At 56.3% G+C, this 19,924-nt stretch overlaps 1 protein-coding gene across 4 annotated transcripts; it reads right to left on the reverse strand.

The window, feature by feature from the left end:
* Positions 1-246: 246 nt before the first annotated feature.
* Positions 247-16,533, reverse strand: PPP1R12C (protein phosphatase 1 regulatory subunit 12C). Of its 4 annotated transcripts, none has more exons than XM_072607600.1 (21): positions 16,240-16,533; positions 13,887-14,017; positions 9,534-9,652; positions 9,290-9,449; positions 7,675-7,819; positions 4,410-4,484; positions 4,090-4,178; positions 3,881-4,008; positions 3,737-3,795; positions 3,262-3,329; positions 3,012-3,101; positions 2,788-2,878; positions 2,613-2,702; positions 2,465-2,525; positions 2,300-2,382; positions 2,040-2,095; positions 1,880-1,958; positions 1,620-1,724; positions 1,480-1,530; positions 1,181-1,231; positions 247-1,103 (listed from the first exon to the last, which is right to left on the reverse strand). In XM_072607600.1, exons 1-21 carry the CDS (start codon positions 16,516-16,518, stop codon positions 1,017-1,019), a joined length of 2,097 nt encoding a protein of 698 aa, XP_072463701.1. In that variant the 5' UTR covers positions 16,519-16,533; the 3' UTR covers positions 247-1,016. The 4 variants fall into 4 exon arrangements, with proteins under 4 accessions (XP_072463701.1, XP_072463700.1, XP_072463704.1 ...); XM_072607599.1 differs by having other exon boundaries at positions 2,300-2,385; XM_072607603.1 differs by lacking the exon at positions 2,613-2,702.
* Between the last annotated feature and the right edge of the window lie 3,391 nt (positions 16,534-19,924).

Genomic DNA, 19,924 nt, shown 5'->3' on the forward strand with positions numbered 1-19,924 from the left:
CATTTCCACTGGCTCCTCACACACACTCCAGGCCCCAGGTAACTCTCACCTAGTCTGCCCTGGAAGCCTTCCCCACTCCCCTTAATGCCCTGGGCCTCCTCCACCATTCAACAGGCACTTGTTGGCCTCTGAGCCGGGCTTCTAGCACACAGCAAGTGGTTAATAAATACTGATTCATCCAGGGCAAGCTCTTCCCTCCTGGCTGACCAAAGGCCCCAGCCCCACACACAGACCCTGACTCGGACAGCAAAGTCACACCCTTTATTGGCGGTGCCCTGTGGCCACGGCAGGTCTCAGGAAAATACTTTGTCCCAGCGTGGGTGCCCTCCCCCCACCCCGACCCCAGGCGGCGGGGGGCAACCCCGGCCACAAAAATAGAAGCCTCCTTCCCCTATTGCACATCAGAAGTGGGCGTGGGCCCCCACAAAAAACCCACGGCCCTATCTACATGTCCCAGCGGCCTGAGGAGGCAGGGACCATTGGCACATTCTTTGTTCCCTGGAGGGGATGACATCACACGTGACGGGTAGAGGAAGCAGGAGCAGGGGGTGGGGGGAGGATCTCTTTCTGGTGCCCTGGTCCCCAAAGTCTACATCTTACTTCTCCGGCTCCCCTGGGCTTAGGCCTCCACCGCATCCCGGCAGCTCCGGCCCCAAGATTCCTCTTTAACCAACTTCTCCCATCTGCCTTCGGCTACATTCTGTTCTCCACCGCTGTCCCATGTCTCTGGTCCCATCCTTGGCAGCCCCCAGCACCCTCAACCCCCTCCCGGGGCAACCCCTGCCCCTGCTCCTTCAATCCAGGCAGCTGGGCCCCCACAGCCTTGGGTGCTGGGGAGTGTGGGGGGTGATTATGGCTTTTTGAGGGGAGTGGTTGGGGGGAGGGGACTCCTGATGTCCCCTCCAAGGTCCCCAAGTTTCACACAAAGGAATGATCTGTGGCAGAAGCAGCTGCATAAATAGGGGTGAGGGGAGAAGAGGGGAGCAGAGCCAGGCCACCCCTCCCAGGGTGGGGGATCACTTGGAGAGTTTGCTGATGACACGAATGAGGGCGGCATTTTCATCCTTCAAGCGCTGGTTGTCAGCCCGCAGGTCAGACAGGGCCTGAGGGACAGGGGGAGCAGGGGTCACCCAAGAGGAAGGTGGGCCGTCCCCTGCCCTCCCATGGCCCCTTTCCTCACCTTCAGTTCCTCCTCCAGCTGGGCTGCCTTCCTTTCTAGGGCCCGCCGTTCCTGGGGAGGGGGTCCCATCAGAGAAGGGGGAAACATGGGGGAGTCCCACCCTGAGGCCTGGCGCTTCCAGGATACCTTCCTTCAGGCTCTCAGTCCCCCCACCCTATTCCCCCACTATGAGACCAGAGAACAGCTCTAAAGGAAGGAAGCTGCAGACCTAGGGTTACCCAGTGGTTCAAGCTCCAGAGATGAGGCTGAGCCCAGAGTCCCCCCTCCTCACCCCCCATGTCCCCTTTCCTCCCACTCACAAATCTTTCCAGCTCCAGCATGGCCGGCCTGTCTGCATACTGCTCCTGTCTCTGTGCAGGGGAGTGAAGCCCAGTGAGGGGGGGAGGCAAGGGGAGGAGGGAAGCCAGAAGTCCCCAGGCCCCCAGGCCCCTCTGCTGACCTGTGTAGCCCTCTCCAGCTCCACCTTCAGCTGTGACAGCCCTAGGGTGGTCTCCTGTAGGGTCTCCCTCAGCCTCTCATTCTCTCCCTGGAGGCTCAGGTACAGCTAGGGAACAGAGGATTCATAGCTGGTAAGGAGCTCCTGATCTAATTCCAGCCCCAACTGACAGAAGGGAAAGCTGGGGCTCAGAGAGAGGCCCCCTCAAACCCAAGATATGATGAAGGGGAGCCCAGACAGACACACAGACCAAGGGGGGTCACCTTGCGGAAATTGCTGTTGTCCGGGTGAGGGTCCCCGGGGTCTGCTCGTGGTCGGAGTCCCTTGGAGCTATCCATCACACTGGGGACCCAGGAGACCCAGTCAGTCCCAGGGCCAAGCCTGCTCCATTCTCCCCTCCCCCCCTGGGGCCCCAGCTGGTACCTGGAGGCTGGGCTCTCCTCATGCACCACAAGGTCCACAGGCTCTGCCTCCTCACCCTGGAATCGAGGTGGGCAGGGGGTGGAGGAGAGCACCAAAGCACCCTCCTCCTCCCCCTTGTCAGTAAGGTCCCCAAACCAGGAGGCAGTGAAGCAAAGGCCCCAGTGCGGGCAACAGGCTTGTCCTCAACACAACCTCCCCGGAGGTCACCCCCTCCCCCCCCCCAAGCCGTAGGATCCCAAATGCAGCTCCAGGCCCCTCACCTCGGCCAGCCCCCGGCGCTCCTTACGCACTTTCCAGCGGTCCGGAGCTGCCTGCTGGCTGTGGCCTTCCCCCTCAGGCTCCTCTGCTGGAGTGAGATGGGATCAGACCTGGAGGCCCCCAGTGCCCTCCTGCCCACACCCTGTCCTAGCGACTCCTTCACGTACCTCTCTGGACAGCAGCATCCGAGTTCTCCAGCCCAGGGACTCGAGGCCGACGAGAGGGGTCCTGGAGGATGGGACAGGGTGTCAGATGAGGAGGGAGCGGGCCCTGAGGACCCCCCCACTCCCCCTAGTCCCCTCTTTCCCAGCTCACCAGGTTCCCCGAGCGTGTCTCAGTCCTCTCTGGCTCAGTGCCCCGCACAACACTCTTTTCTGCCTCTTTCAGGTCCGTCAGTGTCACCCCCTGGGGAAATAGGGACAAATGAAGGGAGAGTGGGATGTGGCCAACAGTGCTAAGGGCTCCAGCCCACCCCCACCTGGGGCCTCACCTGAGTCGATCTCCGTGACTGGCGCATGAGCCGGGACCGTGCCTTGCGTTGGGACTCCGATTCCTCATCCCTCACAGGCATCTGGTATAATCTGGAAAAGGGGGGAGGGGGAGAAGGGGAGGGAGCAGGCCAGTAGGCAGGTTAGGACAGCTCTGTGGGCACCACTCCATTCCCAATGCCAGCCCTTTTCCCTGGGCAGTGCCCTTTCCCCACTTCCACCTCACCTCCGTCGGTCCCGGGAATCCGTGGGGGCCAAAGAGGCTGACCCTGGGGCGTTTGGCATGGGTGGCAGTGGTGTCGGGGGCTCTGCGATCCTTGGATTCGGAAGGGAAGATGACAGTGACTTCTCACTCGTTACATTCCCGTGGGTCATCACCCCCACTTTGCTCAGGCTCCCAGGAGGTTGGTAGTGCCAGACTCAGGTGCCAGCCAGGGCCTTGGCCTTCTCTCCCCAAGGGCTCCCTTCATACTCACGCTTCAGGGGTCTCATTCATCTTCCGGGAGAGGGTTGGGGGCACACGGGCCAGACGGAGCTCCTTAGTCTATGGAAGAGAGAGGGTGGGGGTGGGCACATGACCCACCTAAGGGTCATCCTGCCATCCTCAGGTCGGGGGAGCCCAGGGGTAAGGGGAAGATTTTCTTTCAGAAAGGTCATCTCCAAACCCATCCCAGATCCTCCAGACCCTGGCCTCAAATGATGGGGAATGAAAACTTGGAATCTGGCCAGTGCTGAAGGTCAACAGGAATGAACTGCTCCCTCCAGCCACCAACCCTCCGAAGGAGTCAATGCTCCCACTCTGGGGCATCCCCAAGCAGCTAGAGCAGATGGGGGAGAGCCCAGTGCCCCCAGGCCCCGCATGTTCCGTGGCATTGGGCACCTGGCCCATAGGTACTCAGTAGCCAGGCATCTGGGTATGGGGGATCCCCCAGGCCCCTCTCACTGACGCACCTTAGGGCTGGGGGGGTCCAAGTTCTGTGGGGAAGATACTCCATTCAAGGCACTGGGCTCTGGGGGAAAGGGGCAGTCAGAGGTCAGCGGGTCTCCTCTCTCCCCTCCTTGGTCCTCCCCGCCCAGACCCTGGGGCCTCCTCACCTGGGGGTTCCTCCTCACCCTCTTCCTCATCCCGGAGTAGGGGGGCCCCAGTGCCCCCCGGCCGCCGCTCCTTGGAGAGATCTTGGAGGGAGATTTTCTCCCGGCTGCTCAGACGGCACACGGAGCTCCTGTGAGGACACAAGGAAGGGGAGCCCATGCTGGGGTGAGGGCCTGGGGAGACCCCTGGCCTGGCCCAGACCCACTCCTACCTCCTATGTTTGCTGCTGGCGGGCTGCTGTGGCTCGGGGCCAGCCTCTGTCCCACGGCCCTGGGTCAGCGCTTCTTTCTGGTTTCGAAGCTGGGGAGAAAGAAGGGCAGGAAGGTGTCAGGGACACCAGGGGCCCCAGAAGATGGAGGGCCAGAGCATGAAAAGCCACAGTGAAGTGGGCCCAGGGATCTGAAAACCAAGAGATCCCCCAGGAGGCTGAGGCCCAGGGGAGGCTGAGGTTGGGGCTCCCTGAAGGGGCCGAGGCCCAGGGGAGATTGGGAGGGAGGTCTCTGGGGTGGGGGTGAGACCCCGGGGCCTCACATCTTCCTGCTTTCGGGCCAGTTCCTCCAAAAGGCTCAGTACTTCCTCGTCTGCCAAATCACAAGGACGCTGCCCCTGAAATCAAAAGGAAGGAGGAAGGTGGTGGTGAGCCGGGGCTGTGGAGGCCAAGCCCCAGCCTTCATCTCTCCTAGCAGGACACCAAAAGCTCACCAGTGCACATATTCCTTCTTCCCTCCTCCCTTCAGCATGCAATTGCTTAACACTTACGATGTGCTGAGACGCTAGGGTGAAAAGATCAAACAAAACCGGCCCCCACCTCCCCCAACTGCTATGGAGGGGAAGCATGTACATGGGGAAGGGGGGAGCACGGAGAGAATCAGCATTTATAGAGCACCTACTGTGTGCCAGGCACCATGCTAAGCCCTTCTTAGAAATTTTATCCCATTTGATCTTCATAATCACCTGTGGGGGAGGTGCTATTAACATCCCCATTTGACAGCTGAGGAAACTGAGGCAGACAGAGATGAATGGACCTGCCCAGGATCACATAGTAGGAAGTGCCTGTGGCTGAATCTGAAGCAAGCCTAGTGTTCTTTGTCCTGTGGTGCCCCCAGTGGCCTCAGGCACACTTTACAGTGACTGGGCTAAGAGGGAGGCACTAGAGGCAGGGAGACTACAGAAGAGACCACTAGAGAAGACTTCCAGCCAAGATGGCAACCCGCACAGAAGTCTACTATGAGACTTCCCCATACCCACTCCAGAAAACCAGGAAATGTGTACCAGACTGAATAACAATCAAGAAATCCCATAAGAAACCGTAGCAAAAAGTCAGTGGCCTCCCAGGAGAACACCTGTGGAAACAGGACCTGGGAACCCAGCTGCACCCTGATGCAGGCAGGGCTGTGCCACCATGGGTGATGGTGACACTAACACCGTCCAGACACCAGACAGGGCTCAGACGACCTCAACGATCCAAGGGGAGGTCAAAGGTGACCCAGGTGGAGACACTCCATCAGAAGCCTGCAGGGACCAAGCTTTGTGCCAGAGCCAAGACTACACACATACCAAGAATGGCAGCCAGACATGACAGGAAGAAAGTAGCAGATGTCACGCATGAAAGGGACTCCCTGAAAACCAAGAAAGTTAAAGACACCAGGAGGAAAAGAGATGTGCCAGTCGTCCAACAGCAAACCCAGGTAGCCTTGGCCTCGGACCAGTCTTCAAGAAAGAAGCAGTTTGCTCAGGATGCCACAAGACCAACAGCCATGACCATCAAGGAGAACCAAGCTTGGAATTCAACATTCCACAAAGCAAGAGAGGCTTGCAACCAAGGCTTACAGCTCAGGGCGGCGATGAGTGAGCATTCCTACAGGGCTTTTGTGTTTGAAAAGGGCTTCCCAAACACCATCTCATCAAATCCTCGCAACTACACCGGAAGGGGGGACTGTTCTTAACCCCGTTCTACAGTTGAGGAAACTGAGACAGGTGAAATGACTTGTCCAGGATCACACAGCTAGGAAATGTCTGAGGCTGGACTGGAATTCAGGTCTTCCTTATCCCCAGGCCAGCAGCTCTATCCATTATACCACTAAGTTGCCCATAGGGGCATAAAAATGGATCTTTAATGGAACAGGATATTGAAACATTTCTGATGAAAAGGCCAGAGATGAATAGGAACTTCGGCACAAGAGTCCACAGAAACCTAGGAAATGTAAAATGATTTGAGCAATTAGAAAGGGTCATAGGATGATGCGGTGCTAACACTCTAACAGAGGCAGAAAAATAAATCTTTCATAACCATTACCTATTCATAGAGTGGAGGCTGAGTGAGAAAAACTGAAGTCCTGGGAGCCGTGGCTTGTTCTGTTCTGAGGGTCCAGAAAAAAAATGGAAGGCTGGGTACGAGGAAAGAGGATGAGGGGTGGAACTCGCTAGCTCTACTGAATGGGCTATGGGGAGGGGCAGTGCAAAGGGGAGGGCTGACCAGAGCTGGAAGGTGTCTGCACAGGAATGATGATGCAGCCCGTGGGACTTGATGAAAGCCCAAATGAGACAGCACGGAGAGATGGAATAGCAGCAGGGGCCCCGGGGGGACAGGACGAGAAGAAAAGGGAGCCTCAGAAAACGCTGGAGGAGAGGCTGCTGAGACCAGCCCCAGTGTCAACTCTTTACTGAGAGGTGAGGAAGAGCAGGCAACCAGTGGACAGGGTGCTTTTCTCTCTAGGAGTGAAGGGGTATAGGAGGGTCCTGGGCACATCTGAGGGCAGCAGGGATGAGAAGAGAGGGGTGATGGAGTAGCCCAGTAACGAGCGATCTGACTGCACCACTCCCCCCTCCATCACCTGCACTGGCTCTTACGGCCTCTAGAATCCAATCAAAGAATCTTTTTCGCTGTAAAGCCCTCTCTGGCCTGGCCCCAATCCAGCTGTGCAGCCTCACCAGGGGCCCACAGGTCAGCCAGCTGGGCCTTCTCTCTCCCTCACACAAGGTCCAGCATCCCCTTTCCTAGAGCACAACCTCTCCTCACTTCTACCTTCTAGACACAGTTCAAACACCTTCTGCACCAAGTTGCACAGGGATACCATGTGCAAGCATGTGCATGCATGCGCACACACAAACGTGCACATACACACACGCACACACACACAAACACACACACACTCACACAATGTGCTAAGTAGCACGATGCGAAGAGCACTGGGTCTGGAGTCAGGAAGACCTGAGTTGAAATATGGCCTCAGACACTAACTGGGTAACCCTTGGCAAGTCACTCCACCTCTGCCTGACTCAGTTTCCTCATCTATAAAATGGGGATCATAATAGCTCCTTCCTCCTAAGGTCGTTGTGACAACCAAATGAGATAATTATTGTAAAGTACTTAGCAAGAGAGTACAGCAGGCATTTAACACTTATATTCCCTTCCCTTGCCGTCTCCCTATTACAATATAAGCTCTGTACAAGTAAGGGTTATTTCATTCTTTCCATTCTCTTCATTATCCCCAGTGCCTGGAAAACAGCAAGTGCCTAATAAATGCTTAACGATGGGCTGACTAAATAATCCCGTGTTCAGGGTCACGGTTTAGAGGAGGGGAAAAGAGTCCTTAGAGATGAGCTGCTCCTAATCAGCCCCTCCATTTTACAGATAAAGAAGGGCCCAGCCCAAGGTCAGACCACCAGATGGCAATTGAGGAAGTCTGCCCCATGCGCTGCCCACTCAGGCCCTCCCCACTCCTGATCTCCAGGATTCAGGCTCAGAAGCCGTTGCTCCCTTTCCCGCCCCCACAGCGTGGCTCAGGCCCCTCACCGCATGGGTCAAGGAGTCCATGCCTCCCCCATGCTCGGCCAGCAGGCGGCAGGCATCCTCTACACCCCAGTGGGCAGCTGCGTGTAAGGGCGTCCAGCCATCCCCATCCCGCAGCTCAGGGTCATAGCCGGCCTGGAGGAGCAGCCTGCAGTCAGGGAGAGACAGAAGGGCTGACATCAGAAAATAGAAGCTCCCTGCCCAAGGCCACATCACTCACTTAGTCAGCGTCAAAGGTAAGAACCGAATCTAGTGGAGGCCATAGGGACCCAGTCCTAAGTTCAGGGCTTTGTCCATCTTTCTCGTCACAGACATGGGTTGTTCAGTCCATGGGCCCCTTCTCAGAAGCATGCTTTTAAAGGCATGAAATAAAATACAAGGATGACAGAGGGAACCGCCTGTATTGAAATGTAGTGATAACAAAACAAAAAAAAAGCTCACAGAAAACATATGAAGGCTCCCTGCTGTAGTCCAACCACCTCATCTTACAGAGAAGGAAACTGAGGTTCAGAGGTGAACAGAGTTGCCAAGCTCCCAACCTCCACGTTGTCCTTCCACAGACCCCCTAAGGCCTTGCGTCTGAATCTTCCCTGACCATGCATCCCCTCAGCCTCACGTCCACCCAGTGGATACCTGGCCTGCAGGAGGGAGACAGCAGCCCCTCACATGCTGCACCAGGCCTCAGGCCTAGTTAAGTGATCTTGGCATCAGCCTCACTGAGGCGTCTTGGCCACTTCCCATACTGGCTCCTGGTTCTGATAGCTGGGACTCAAGCCCAGGAAAGCCCCACTTTACCTGTAGACACTTCTCACATCCCTCTAGACTTCCTCAGTCCCAGTTCCTTCCCTTTTTTGGTCTTCTCCTCTGGATTCTCCAGTTTACCAATGTTCTTAGAAATGGTGCCCAGAGGTCAACTGTGCCCTTTCCTAGGCCTGGACATTGGGCTGTTCTTTCACTTGCCTAAGACTGCGCTGTGTGTCTGGCTGCCACGTACCCCAGCAGACTCATTGGGAGCTGGTGGTGTACTAAGATCCACAGCTCTTCTTCAGAACAGCGGCTGTCCAACCTTTACACTTGTTGCCATTTAACTGGACCAGATCAGATAAAGCTCATTAATCTTGCCTGTCAAGCTGCTCTTGTGGTATTGTCATCCAGGCAAGTGGCTCTGAAGCCCGACTGTGTGGAAATCTGTGGATCTGATGAGCAGGCCATCTGTGCCTTTACCCAGGTCACTGGCAAAAAGGAATCACTTGCCCCAGGCCCAAACAGAGATCCTAAAGGCCCTTCACTGGAGACCACAGCCCCAGGAATGATCAACAGGTCCTTCCAGGCCCACTCCCTCTAACTTCCCCACCAGACTAGCTTGAGAGGCTGCCAAAGGCATCTGTGAAACCTGGGAAGCTATGCCTGACAGCACCCCATGACCCAGGAGGGGAGGATGGCCAAGCCCCTATACACCCTGCCTCACCTCACAGAGGGGCCTTGTAAATTGTAAAGCCTCCCAGCCTCAAGTAAGGTGGGAAGGTTGCATCCCAAGTGGGCTTTGGTCTCCTCAACAGCCACCCCTGCCTTCAAGGTCTCCAAGGGGAGAGGAGGCAGGGGAGGGGAGCCTCCATACCTCATCACCTCCATGTAGCCCTTGGCTGCAGCCACATGCAGGGCCGAGGCGCCTGTGCGGGGGTGGCGGGCCTCCGGCATGGCACCCCCATTCAGCCAACACCTCGTGTCATGCAACAGGAGCTCCTCTTCAGCACGCTTTGCCGCCTCCACATCCACTCCTTTGGGGAGAAGAGATAAGACCACCGTCAACTGTGGGAGAAGGCACAGGGCCCGCCTATGATCCCCACTTCCTTTCTGCCCACCTCGGCGGGCAATCTCCGCCTTCAGCAGACTCTCCATGGCATCAGCCTCTGCCAGGTCCAAGGGCAGGTTCCCATCGCTGTTCACAGCAGCAATGTTGGCACCGTGGCTCAGCAGGTACCTGGAGGGCAAGATAGAAATGGGAGAGCCAACTCCATGCCATCATTTCAGAGGCTCCCACCCTACGCCAGACAGCGTGCTGGCCACTGAGGGAACAGAAGCAAGGTCCTCCACAGCGCCAGCTATGGAAGCGGTCAGCAAGCACTCAGGACAAGCACATGGACCATGGGCCAGACACGGGCGAGGCCTCAAGGAGTTCACAGTCCAAAGGGGGAGACAAGACACAAGTAACAATGTACAGCAGGGTGATTCAGGATAAATGAGAAATGATGAACAGAGGGAAGGCCTCCTGTAGTCAGAGCGCAGGAGCAGCCTAGAATTGGGTCCAAGGTCACTAGATGGGACAGTAGAGGGAGGGGGGGAAGAGCAGTGTAAGGCTGAAGAGGCAGGACGGAGCAGTTTTGAAGGCCAAGCACAGCATTTTCTATCTGACCTTGAGGGCCACAGGAGTCCCTGAATTTTACTGAGGAGGTGGTGTCACATGACCTGAGGTTTAAGAAAATTCTTTTGGCAGCCAAGGGAAGAGTGGACTGGAGAGAGGAGAGACCGAGGCAAATAGACCCCTCAGCAGCTGTTATAGTAATCCAGGTTTGAAGTTATGAGGGCTTGCCCCAAGGGGCTATGTTAGAGGAGAGAGGTCACAACAATGAAATCAACAGGTCTTGGCACCATATTGGATAAAGGGGGGAAAATGGAGGAATCTAGGATGACGCCCAGATTATGAGCTAGGGAGACTGAGAGAATGGGGGAAGGGAGGAACAGAGAATTTGGGGGACGAGAATGCATTTTGTTTTCCACGTGAGTCTAAGATGTCTACTGGACATTCAGTTTGAGACATCTGAAAGGCCATTGGAGATGGAAGTCAGGAGGCAGATTTGGGCAGGAAAGGTAGGTTTGAGTCATCAGCACAGAGATGGTCATTCAATCCTTGGGAACTGATGGGATCACTAAGGGAAATGTCCTATAGAGGGAGAAGAAAAGAGGGCCCAGGACACAGCCGTGTGGGATGCAGGCTTGTGACCTGGAAGATCAGTCAGAGAGAGAGGAGAAGCAGGAGGGAGAGGTGGCCAGGAAACCTCAAGAGAAGATCCAGGAGTGGGGATACACACGCATACATGCATGCACATGCACACACAAATGTACACACACACCAGAACTCAAAAGCCAAGGGGACCTTGCCTCCCTGTCTGGCCAGACTGCAAACTCCCCTCCCAGGCTTCTGGGTCCCAAAGCTAGCTTGTGCACAGTTTAATTAGGGAATATGAAATAACTATATTCAAAAGGATTGCTATGCAGGTTTGTGACTTTAATGATTAAACTATTAAAAATCAGAATTCTTCCTTTAAGCAAAATTGTATTGGTCATGAGCATTTTGAGGCTGCTACTTTATTTTGCCCTGTGCTCTTTTCTTTAGAGTATCTTTATTCCCATGGATCTCTGATACGATAAATCTCTTTTCAACACATGATTTGGGAGGAGGGGGTCTATGTGCTTCCCCAGACTGTCCAAGGGGTCTGTGACACAAGGAGGGATCTGAACCCCCATCCATGTGGCCATAGGGAACTGTCAAAGCTCTGGAATGGGGGAGTGTCGTGGTCGGACCCTCACACGAGGCAGGGGCTGGGATGGAGCCCAGAGGGGAGCTCCTTGAGAAAGGCCCTGGGTCAGACTTAGTGACAAAGGTGAGGGGCTCCTGAGGAGCATCAAGGACCAACAACACCTATTCCTCCTCATTCTGAGATGATGAAACAGGGTGGCTACTTGCCAGTCCTGGCAAGGGTGGTCACTGATGGGGGGTCTTCTGTATCCCACAGGGCTAGAGGGCTGTGAAAGTCATGCTGACCTACAGCCAATCTGGCCTCTGGCAGGGGAGGGATGTGAGGGCCAGGTAGGGGGCCTTATCCATTCACAGGGTGAGTCAGGAAATGCAGACATCAAAGTGGGACCGGGGAGGGAAAGCATGGTGGAAAGCAGCTGAGAGAAGGTCAATAGAAGGGCTTTTGTCACTGGCTTACACCACAGACCGCCCAGACAGAAAGAGGACAGGGATGATGCCTGGCACAGAGGCGCATACCAGGAGCCTTCAGTGAACCAGACACCTGCTAATTAGAGCTTTCTGCCCATGACTGCATAATGAGCCTTTCATCCTTCTAAACTGAGGAAACCAACACGGGGAAATTCTCTTCTGGGCCTGAGAGAAGGAACTGACTGCTGGGGTGGAAATGCTGATCCCTGGCAGGGCCAGTCCCCACTGGAGTCTGACAGAGAAGGAGGTGCCTTCCTGCTCTGAAGCTGAGACCCTAGAAAGATTGAGGCCATGTGAAGGGACCAAGGTGGATGACCAGCCAAGTTGGTCCAGAAGATGAGAGCAAGGGCAGACAAGCAAAGGCTAGAAGGCGAAGGCCAAAAGCTGTCCAGGGACCCACCAAACAGCTATGAGCTACAGCTGACAGTTACTCTTATCACTCTAAGGGTAACACTGGTTAGGCCTGGAGTCCAAAAGACCCAGATTAAAATCTGGCTTCAGACACTGGGCAGGCAGATCACTTCCCCTTGGTCCATCTCAGTTTCCTCATCTATAAAATGGGAATGAGGACACCAACCTCTCAGGGCTATCATGAGGATCAAATGGGATACTGTGTGTAAAGCAACTGGCACAGTGCTTGGCACACAGCAGGTACTTAATAATAAATGCTTCTTCCCTCCTTACCCAAGACCAAGGCTCAGGGTGAGTGGGAGCTAAGAACAGACAACAGGGAGACCTCAGCCTTCTTTCTGTTCATCTCTCATTCTGCCAAGAAGAAATTGTCTTTGGACAGGAAAGGACAGAAAACAGCCCAATCCTCTGATGGAGAGCTGATGGCCAAGATCACTGAGGGGCTAGGGAGAGAGCAGTCCATAGTCCTCAGGGGTGAGCAGATGGGATGGCCAAGGCCCTCTGCCACCCAGCCAGCTGGACTCCAAGAGGCCCAAGGAGGACCAGCACGTGGGCAGAAAGGACATGCTGGCCTCCCACAAAGCAGCCACGAGGTCCCTGGGACAGTCATACAAGCATGACATGGGGCCCTCTTTGGACGGAGCAACAAGGTTGGCAGATGAGTTTACCTGGATGTCAGCAAAGCATTTGGAAAACCATCTCGTGCCATTCTTATGGGAAGGATGGAGAGAGAGAAAAGCAAGGTGTCTAGGACAACGGGGAAGACTCTGAACAGAGTGCATGGCCCAGTGCGTAAGAGTGCAAGGTAAGCTCCGGGTCAACCCAGCAGGTCTCCAGTGGGAGGAGAGGAATGGGCAAACAAAAGCTCAGAGCAGTTAGCTCCCATCTGGAGAGCGCTTGGGGGCAGCCAGGAAGCCAGCATCTGTCCAGGAAGGTGGGGGTGGTGAGCCTGGAGGAGTGGTCCTTAAGTGCCAGAGGGGCTGGGGAGGAGGGAGAGACTTGTTCCTTGAGGCCCCAGGGAGGGGGGGTTTGGGGGACAGGACAGCATCAGGGAACACAGGGGTCCCAAGGAGGCCAGTTTAGGCAGAGGAATGGGAGGTCTGGAAGGCTCATGCTGGCCCCTCCTTGGAGGTTTCAGTAGAAGCCCAGCAGCTTCTTGCCAGTTAAGTTACAAGGAGATGCCTTCTGAGGATGGCCTGACCTCGTGGGCGAAGCCTCCAAATCTGAAGGAAAAGCTAGAGTGGGCACAGGCGACCAAGCAGTATAGAGAGGAGGGAGCAGAGGGCTGACCTCTCACTGAAAGTCGGGGGTCAAAAGCCAGGAAATGTCAGAGCTAGAAGGAGCCTTAGACATGCTGTTCCAGCGGTTCCTAACTCAGGGTCTGCTAATGGTTTTGAACATTCTAATAACCTCTGCACTTCATGTATTTGAATACTCTTTTCCAAACAGGGGTCTCCCAGCCTCAGATCCTCGGGTCTTGTCCCACCCAGTTGGAGACAGGAGAAGAGAGAGGCCCAGAGAGGGAAGGACACAGTGACCAGCATCCCCAGGGCCTGAGTCCCTCCCCAGTACCCTTTCCCCCAGTAAACAGCCGAGAGTGAGAGCAAGCCTGGGAGGACAAGGAGACACCTGGTGCAGAATGCAGAGCCCCAGAGGCCAGGGGAGACGGAAGAGGTCTCCAAGGTGAGCCAAGGCAGGCCCAGACTGGGCACAGACTCGCCCCAGTGCACCCCCGGTTGGCTCCTCCAGCAGCCTTCTTCCTAGGATTACTCCCTCCCGCCAGGACCCAGAGTCTTACTGGGCGATGTCCAGGTATCCACAGGAGGCAGCCACATGCAAGGGGGTCCAGCCCTCATTGTCAGCTTGGTTGACCGAGGCCCCCTCCTCCACCAGGAAGCGGACCACCTCCAGGTTCTCATCAATGCAAGCCTGGCAGAGGAAGAGAGGAAGCGAGGCTGGGGGCAGGGGATGGAGCTTCTGACCCCTGACCTCCTGGCTGGCTACTAGCATCTCTTCCCTGGGGAACGCAGGCTCAGGCCTCTGACCGAGGCTTCCTCCAGGCCCCAGATGTTGGGGCCCTGGCCCCTTTCTCCTCAGAGACCACAGAGGTTAAAAATAGTGTGGGGTGTGAGATCGTTCCCTGTCCCTCCAGCAAGGCCTGTCAACATCTCTGGCCCAAGCCTCCCAACCTTGCTGGCTCAGACCCTTCCCTCCAGGCCCGGGTATCTGAGTTCCCAAAGCCCCAAACACCCAGGTGCCCAAAGGGGCAGAGGCCCAGGCTAGAAGAGAAGTAAGCACTCCCCTACCCAGCCCTCCCGGCCTGGAGAGAAGGCACCCAGGGCCAGGAGGATGAAGTCATGGAAACTTGGGCAGGGAGGGGGGGGCCAGGCCCACCCCCAGCCCTGGGAACGGGCTGAGCTCTGGGCTCCGTTTATTTCCTCCCCGATGTCATGGAGACCCATGGGGGGGAGGGGAGTGACAAGGGGGCTTCCCCTACAAGGACCTGTTGAGAGCTCAGGAGAGGGCAGGGAGTGAGCTCAGCCAACCAGTACCTGGGGACCCAGGCGGCCCACTCTCCAGTCCCTGCTCCCTAACTCAGACTCAAGCAGCTGATACTGGGGTCTCAGAGGAGTTGAGGGAGCACCCCACCCCCAGAGCACTGGAGAATGGACTGGGAGACAGTAACAAGGCATCCAGTGCTCCTGGCTGGGGCTGCAGGAAAGGGGAAGGGAAGGGAGACTGGGTGGGAGAGGACACTGGGACCTGGGACAGGAACTACACTGCCCCAGTGCTAGGAAAGTGTTTAGAGATCACAGAGCAGGAAGGGGGTGTCCAGAGAGGGCAATGGATGGCCCCAAGCCACACAGACCCCTACAAAGCAGGGGCAGACAGGGAAGGCTGGCCAGGAGCTCAGTGTCTGGGGCTGCAGGGCTTCTCAGCCCGGGGACACTTGAGGCCTAGAGCCAGTGGAGGGGAAGGGAGGGTGGGGAATGAGGTGATTTCTGATGCTGAAGCCTTTGAAAGGGAGGGGCTTTGACAAAAACCCACCTCCCAGCTCCCTCTGAGCCTTCACAGCCTCAGCTCTGGGATGCGGCAGGGCAGGGCCAGGGTGAGAAGGAAAACAGGGGGCTGTTTGCTCAAAATGATTGAGGGGAATTGTGTCCCCACAGCCTGCGGAGATGCTGGGAGCTTGGAAGGTGGAGGTGGTGCCCCTTGGGGAGTCTGGGAAGGACAGGGCAGGAGGCTGGACCAGGGCCCAAGGGCTAGAGACCATCAGAGGAGGGTCTGGCTGCAGGACCCTGGTATAGGAATGGGAGGAAAGACGATGGAGTGCCTCCGGACCCAGATTATGGATAGATGCCCTGCCCAGGAAAACCAGCAATACAGAAGTCAGGGGGCAGTTGGGAGAAGAGGACATAGCCAAGGACTGCTGCCATGAAGGGGAACAGGTTGGCCTGGGGGTAGAGATGGAGCAGGCAAACCGCAGGCTGCACCTGGGGCCACAGACACAGGACGAGGAGGGCAGAGGAGACCCCTCCAGAGCCAAGGGGGCACGGCTGGTGCACCTGAGGACAGGGCAGAGGAGCCTGGAGGACCAGGATGCATCAGACAGGCACCGGGGGCCAGTCCAACCCCCCATCGGACCCATGAGGAAGTGGAGGCTAGGAAAGATCAAAGAGGGGGTTCAGGAGTCTTCCTGCCCCTGGGGGGGGCTACCTCCTAGGGATCCCCCCACATGGCCCTGGCTTGGGTACTGACAAGGCAGAGCCGGCATCAGAGGAGGGTCGCTCAGGCCAGCCTTCCTTGGGCTCCCGGTGTCTACACCCAGGGGCTGGCACACAGTAGGTGCTTAAGGACTCCTGGTGCAGACACTGCCAAATAAGGAGTCCTGGAGGGAAGATGAAGGTGGGGCCACTGGCAGGAAGGGCCCTGCTTCGAGGGGGGCATCAGCGAGCTGGGAGGGGTCACACAAGTGGAGGGGGCAGTCTCGGGGTGCTGGGAGAGCGTGGGGGAGGGGAGGGGGAAAGGAGGGTCCCCAAGGCGGCCGGGCCCGCGGGGGTGCGGCCACAGAAGGTCCGGCCCGGAGCGGAGGGAGCCCCGGGAGGGAAAGGGGCGCGCTGTCAGGGCCCCCCGGACCCCCCGCCGCGCACCTGGTGCAGGGCGCTGATGCCGTCCGCGTTGGTGCTGTCCAGCAGCCCCGGGCCGGGCCCCCCGCGCACCATGGCCCGCGCCTCCTCCAGGTCTCCGCCGGCGCACGCGGCCAGGAACTCGGCGGCGCGCTCGAAGCGCACGGTGCGGGCCCGGGCCCGGCCCCCGCCGCCCGCCGGCTCCCCGGCCCCCGCCGCCCGCGCCCACTGCCGCAGCTGCTCCTGCCGCCGCTCCCGGGCCGCGCCCGCCCCCGCGCCCGCCTCCGCCGCCGAGCCCGACATCCCGGCCCGGCGTGGCCCGAGCGCGGGGATCCCCGGCCGCCGCCGCCGCCGCCGCCGCGCCCGACCCTCCGCGATCCCCCGATCCCCGGCGCGGGGGCCGCCGGGAAGGCGCCGCCGCCGGAGCCGCCGCCGCCGCCGCCACCGAGCCCCGCCCGCCGCGGGCCCCGCCGGGAGCCGTAGTCCGCGCCCGCGCTCTGCGCGCCTCGGGCCCCAGGCACGCCGGGAAGTGTAGTCCCACCGCGCCGACCCCGTCTGCCCCAGGGAACTCGGGAACTGTTATCTTGCGCATGCGCGTTCGGCGCCTCGGCCCCGGGGCACTGCGGGAAGCGCCGTCCCAGGCTCGAGAAGCGGGCAGAGCCTGGCAGGGGTGGGCGGGGCCCGCTTTCTATGATGTCTGCGCGTCCCGGGGCACGCTGGGAAACGGAGTCTGAGCGGTCTGTGGGCGGGGATGTTGGCTCAGTGCTCCTCCGCAGCCTGTTCGCATGGACGCCCCGGGACCTGGGGAGGGGGCACCCGAGGCTCCCGAGGGAGTACCCGGCTCCGGAGCTGAAAGAGCAGGAGGAAACGGAGGCCCCGGGCATGGGGCGGGGGGGGGGCAGCGCTGACCTCTCTCTGACCTCTGGCCTCCTGTAGTCTCCACTTGCCCTTTCTTCGACCTGCTCAGGTTTTCAGCCCAGTTCTCATCCCTGTAAAGGGCACCCCACCCGCCCAACCCCCCATCTCATCCTGCACTCCTCACTCTCCCCCCATGCAGGGTGGTGCCAAGGCTCTCCCTACTCTCCATTTCATTAAGCGCCCATTATGTGCCACAGCCCAGGCACTGGGTACAAATGTGCTATAGAGAGGAGATGACTGGCGAAGAGAAGGCGCTGGACAGAGGCAGAGGCGTGAGCCCGCGAGGAGCCTGCCCCATGCCTGGAGTCACCAGCAGCGAAGGACAGGAATCAGCAGAGGCAGCCCCCCGATGGGCAGATACAGTTACATTATCCAAGTTGGTAAGAAGTTGGCACCCTGCAGGTGGTATACAGGCACTGCTTTCACAATCCACCACCTGTACTTGGGAGGCAGGGAAGGCATGGGATCCATGGCCAGGACCTGTGGTGGGCACTGGCACAATGGACTCATACCCAGCCACTTAAGCAAAGGCATTGCCAAAAAGGTCCTGCCAGCCCTGGAGGACCTCAAGATGGTGGAGAAGTCCCAGGGTGGAGACAGAAAGTACCCCCTCAGAAGCAGAGACCTCCACAGATTTGCCAGACAGGTGGCAGCTTACCCACAAGAAATATTAGGATAAACCCTACTGGACCGATTAAAAAACTGCCTTATTCATTTAAAAAAAAAAAAGGAAAAGGAAACCTGAACGTCTTGAAGGAAACCTGTGCAAGGAACAGCAAGAAGGCTGGTGTTGCTGGCTTGTGAAGTACATGTGTAAGTATAAGAAGACCAGGAAGGTTGGAAGGGACCAGGTTGTAAAGGACTCTGAATTCCAAACAGAGTTTTACAGTTGATGCTGGAGATTAGTTCAGGCCCTCATTGTCTCTCACACAGACTGTTACCATAGTCTTCCAGTGGGACCATCCGACCAGGTGCCTCCCATCTCATACTTCACTTGGACTGGTCTCATCTTCAGCCTCCTTTGGAAAGGGGAGTGGTAACTTCCAATCAATGAGTATTCTCACACTTTTTCAAGTCCCAGTAGATCATCATCCATTCTCCAGCCCTCACCACCTGATTATTGCCACCCCCCTCAACCCTCCCATCCCAAATTCCACTCGGTCTTCCACTGTGCTCTCTGGAATGCCCATACCATAAACAACATATTTCATCTTAAAACTTCTCCTCTCCCACTCCTTCCATCTATTAGCTCTTACTGAAACCTGATTTTCCTCTGAGGACACAGCCTCCCTCACCCCCCTTTTCAGTATTTGTCCCTTCTCTCATTGTCCTTGGGTCATCGGTCAAGGTGAGGGAGTTAGGATATTCCTTGTTCCCCATTGCCACTTCTAGTAAAATCATAGAGTAAAATCTCATCCTTTAAGGTTCTTGCAATTCATTTCCACCACCCAATCAAAAGCCCAGCAGCTGTTGTTGTCAGATCTCCAGGCGCTTTTGTACTAAGGCACTTCAACAGACATGTTGACTCAGTCAGAAACTACCCACTCAGTTTCTTAACCTGCTCCCCTCCTCCACCCCATCTCAGCCACATGGCAAAGGTATCTTTGATCTTGTCATTACCCACAAATGCACCACCTCCACATTCAAAAATTCAGAAATCACCCTATCTGTGCTAGACCCATTCTTCTCTTCTCCCCTAGTGAACCAATTCAACTCTATACTCTCCCTTTCTCTTGAATCACTGATCCTCTTATCATTTGGCTGATTGTGCCCAACCAAGCCTCAGTCATTCACTTTCTTCACTCCTACACATATGCTGCTGAATGAAGGAGAAGAAGATAATGAAGCCATTCCAACTGGGTCCACTACAACTTTATGTTCCACAACCTCTATTTGACCCTCACTGCTGCAAGGCAATGCTGTTATACTTCCCTTATGTGCTCACTATTCCACTCTACACAGCAGCTCTTCCAAACCTTCTCATCCCTCCTCCAACCTCCCATGGCTCCCTCTTCTCCCATGTTCTCAGCTGAAAGCCTTATCTCATATTTTTACAGAAAAAAATTAGGCCTTTTGCAGTGAATTTCCTCTTCTCCCCTCTTCCCCATCTTCTATCACTCAGGTGCTTTCTGCCCCTCTCTTCTCCTTCAACCCTGTCTCACATGAAGAGGTAGCCTTTCTCCCTCTACAGGCTGAAGTGATCCCATCCATTCCATCTTCTCCAACAGACTGCCCCTGGTCATCCCCAATTCCTCACTTATCTTCAGCTTTAGCTTATTCTTTAGTGCCTTCAAATATGCCCCAGTCTCCCCCACCCTGAAAAAACTCTGAATTTTGGCATGGGGTTAGGACAGAATTGCCAGCAATTTCTGAAATGGCCCTAAACATACTTCTGCCATTTTCTGCTACGTATTTATGTGAAGCCATCACTTTCAGCATTGACGATTAGAAAATCAAATATCAAGGAACTCTGAAAACCAATGAAGATGCTCTATGTCCTGCAGTATCAAATATTCCTCTGCGATTTAATTCTTTATGTAAAAATAAACAAACACATCCATCTCATTAGTTTGTGAATTTGCTTTCATCTTTAGTAAACGGTAAAATTGTATGTATACCGAAGAATTGTTTTCAAATGAATTTATGATTTATTATCAGTAAATGTTTGATTTCTATACTTTATATAAATCTGGGGTTGAGTAAAAATCTCTTGGTCCAAAAGGATTCAAGGGTGGAAAAGTTTAAGAAACCCAGTTCTATACTACTTTGCTTGGTAATCTCATCAACTGTC

Source organism: Notamacropus eugenii, chromosome 5 (genome assembly GCF_028372415.1).
Source record: "Notamacropus eugenii isolate mMacEug1 chromosome 5, mMacEug1.pri_v2, whole genome shotgun sequence".
NCBI classification, from domain to species: Eukaryota; Metazoa; Chordata; class Mammalia; order Diprotodontia; family Macropodidae; genus Notamacropus; species Notamacropus eugenii.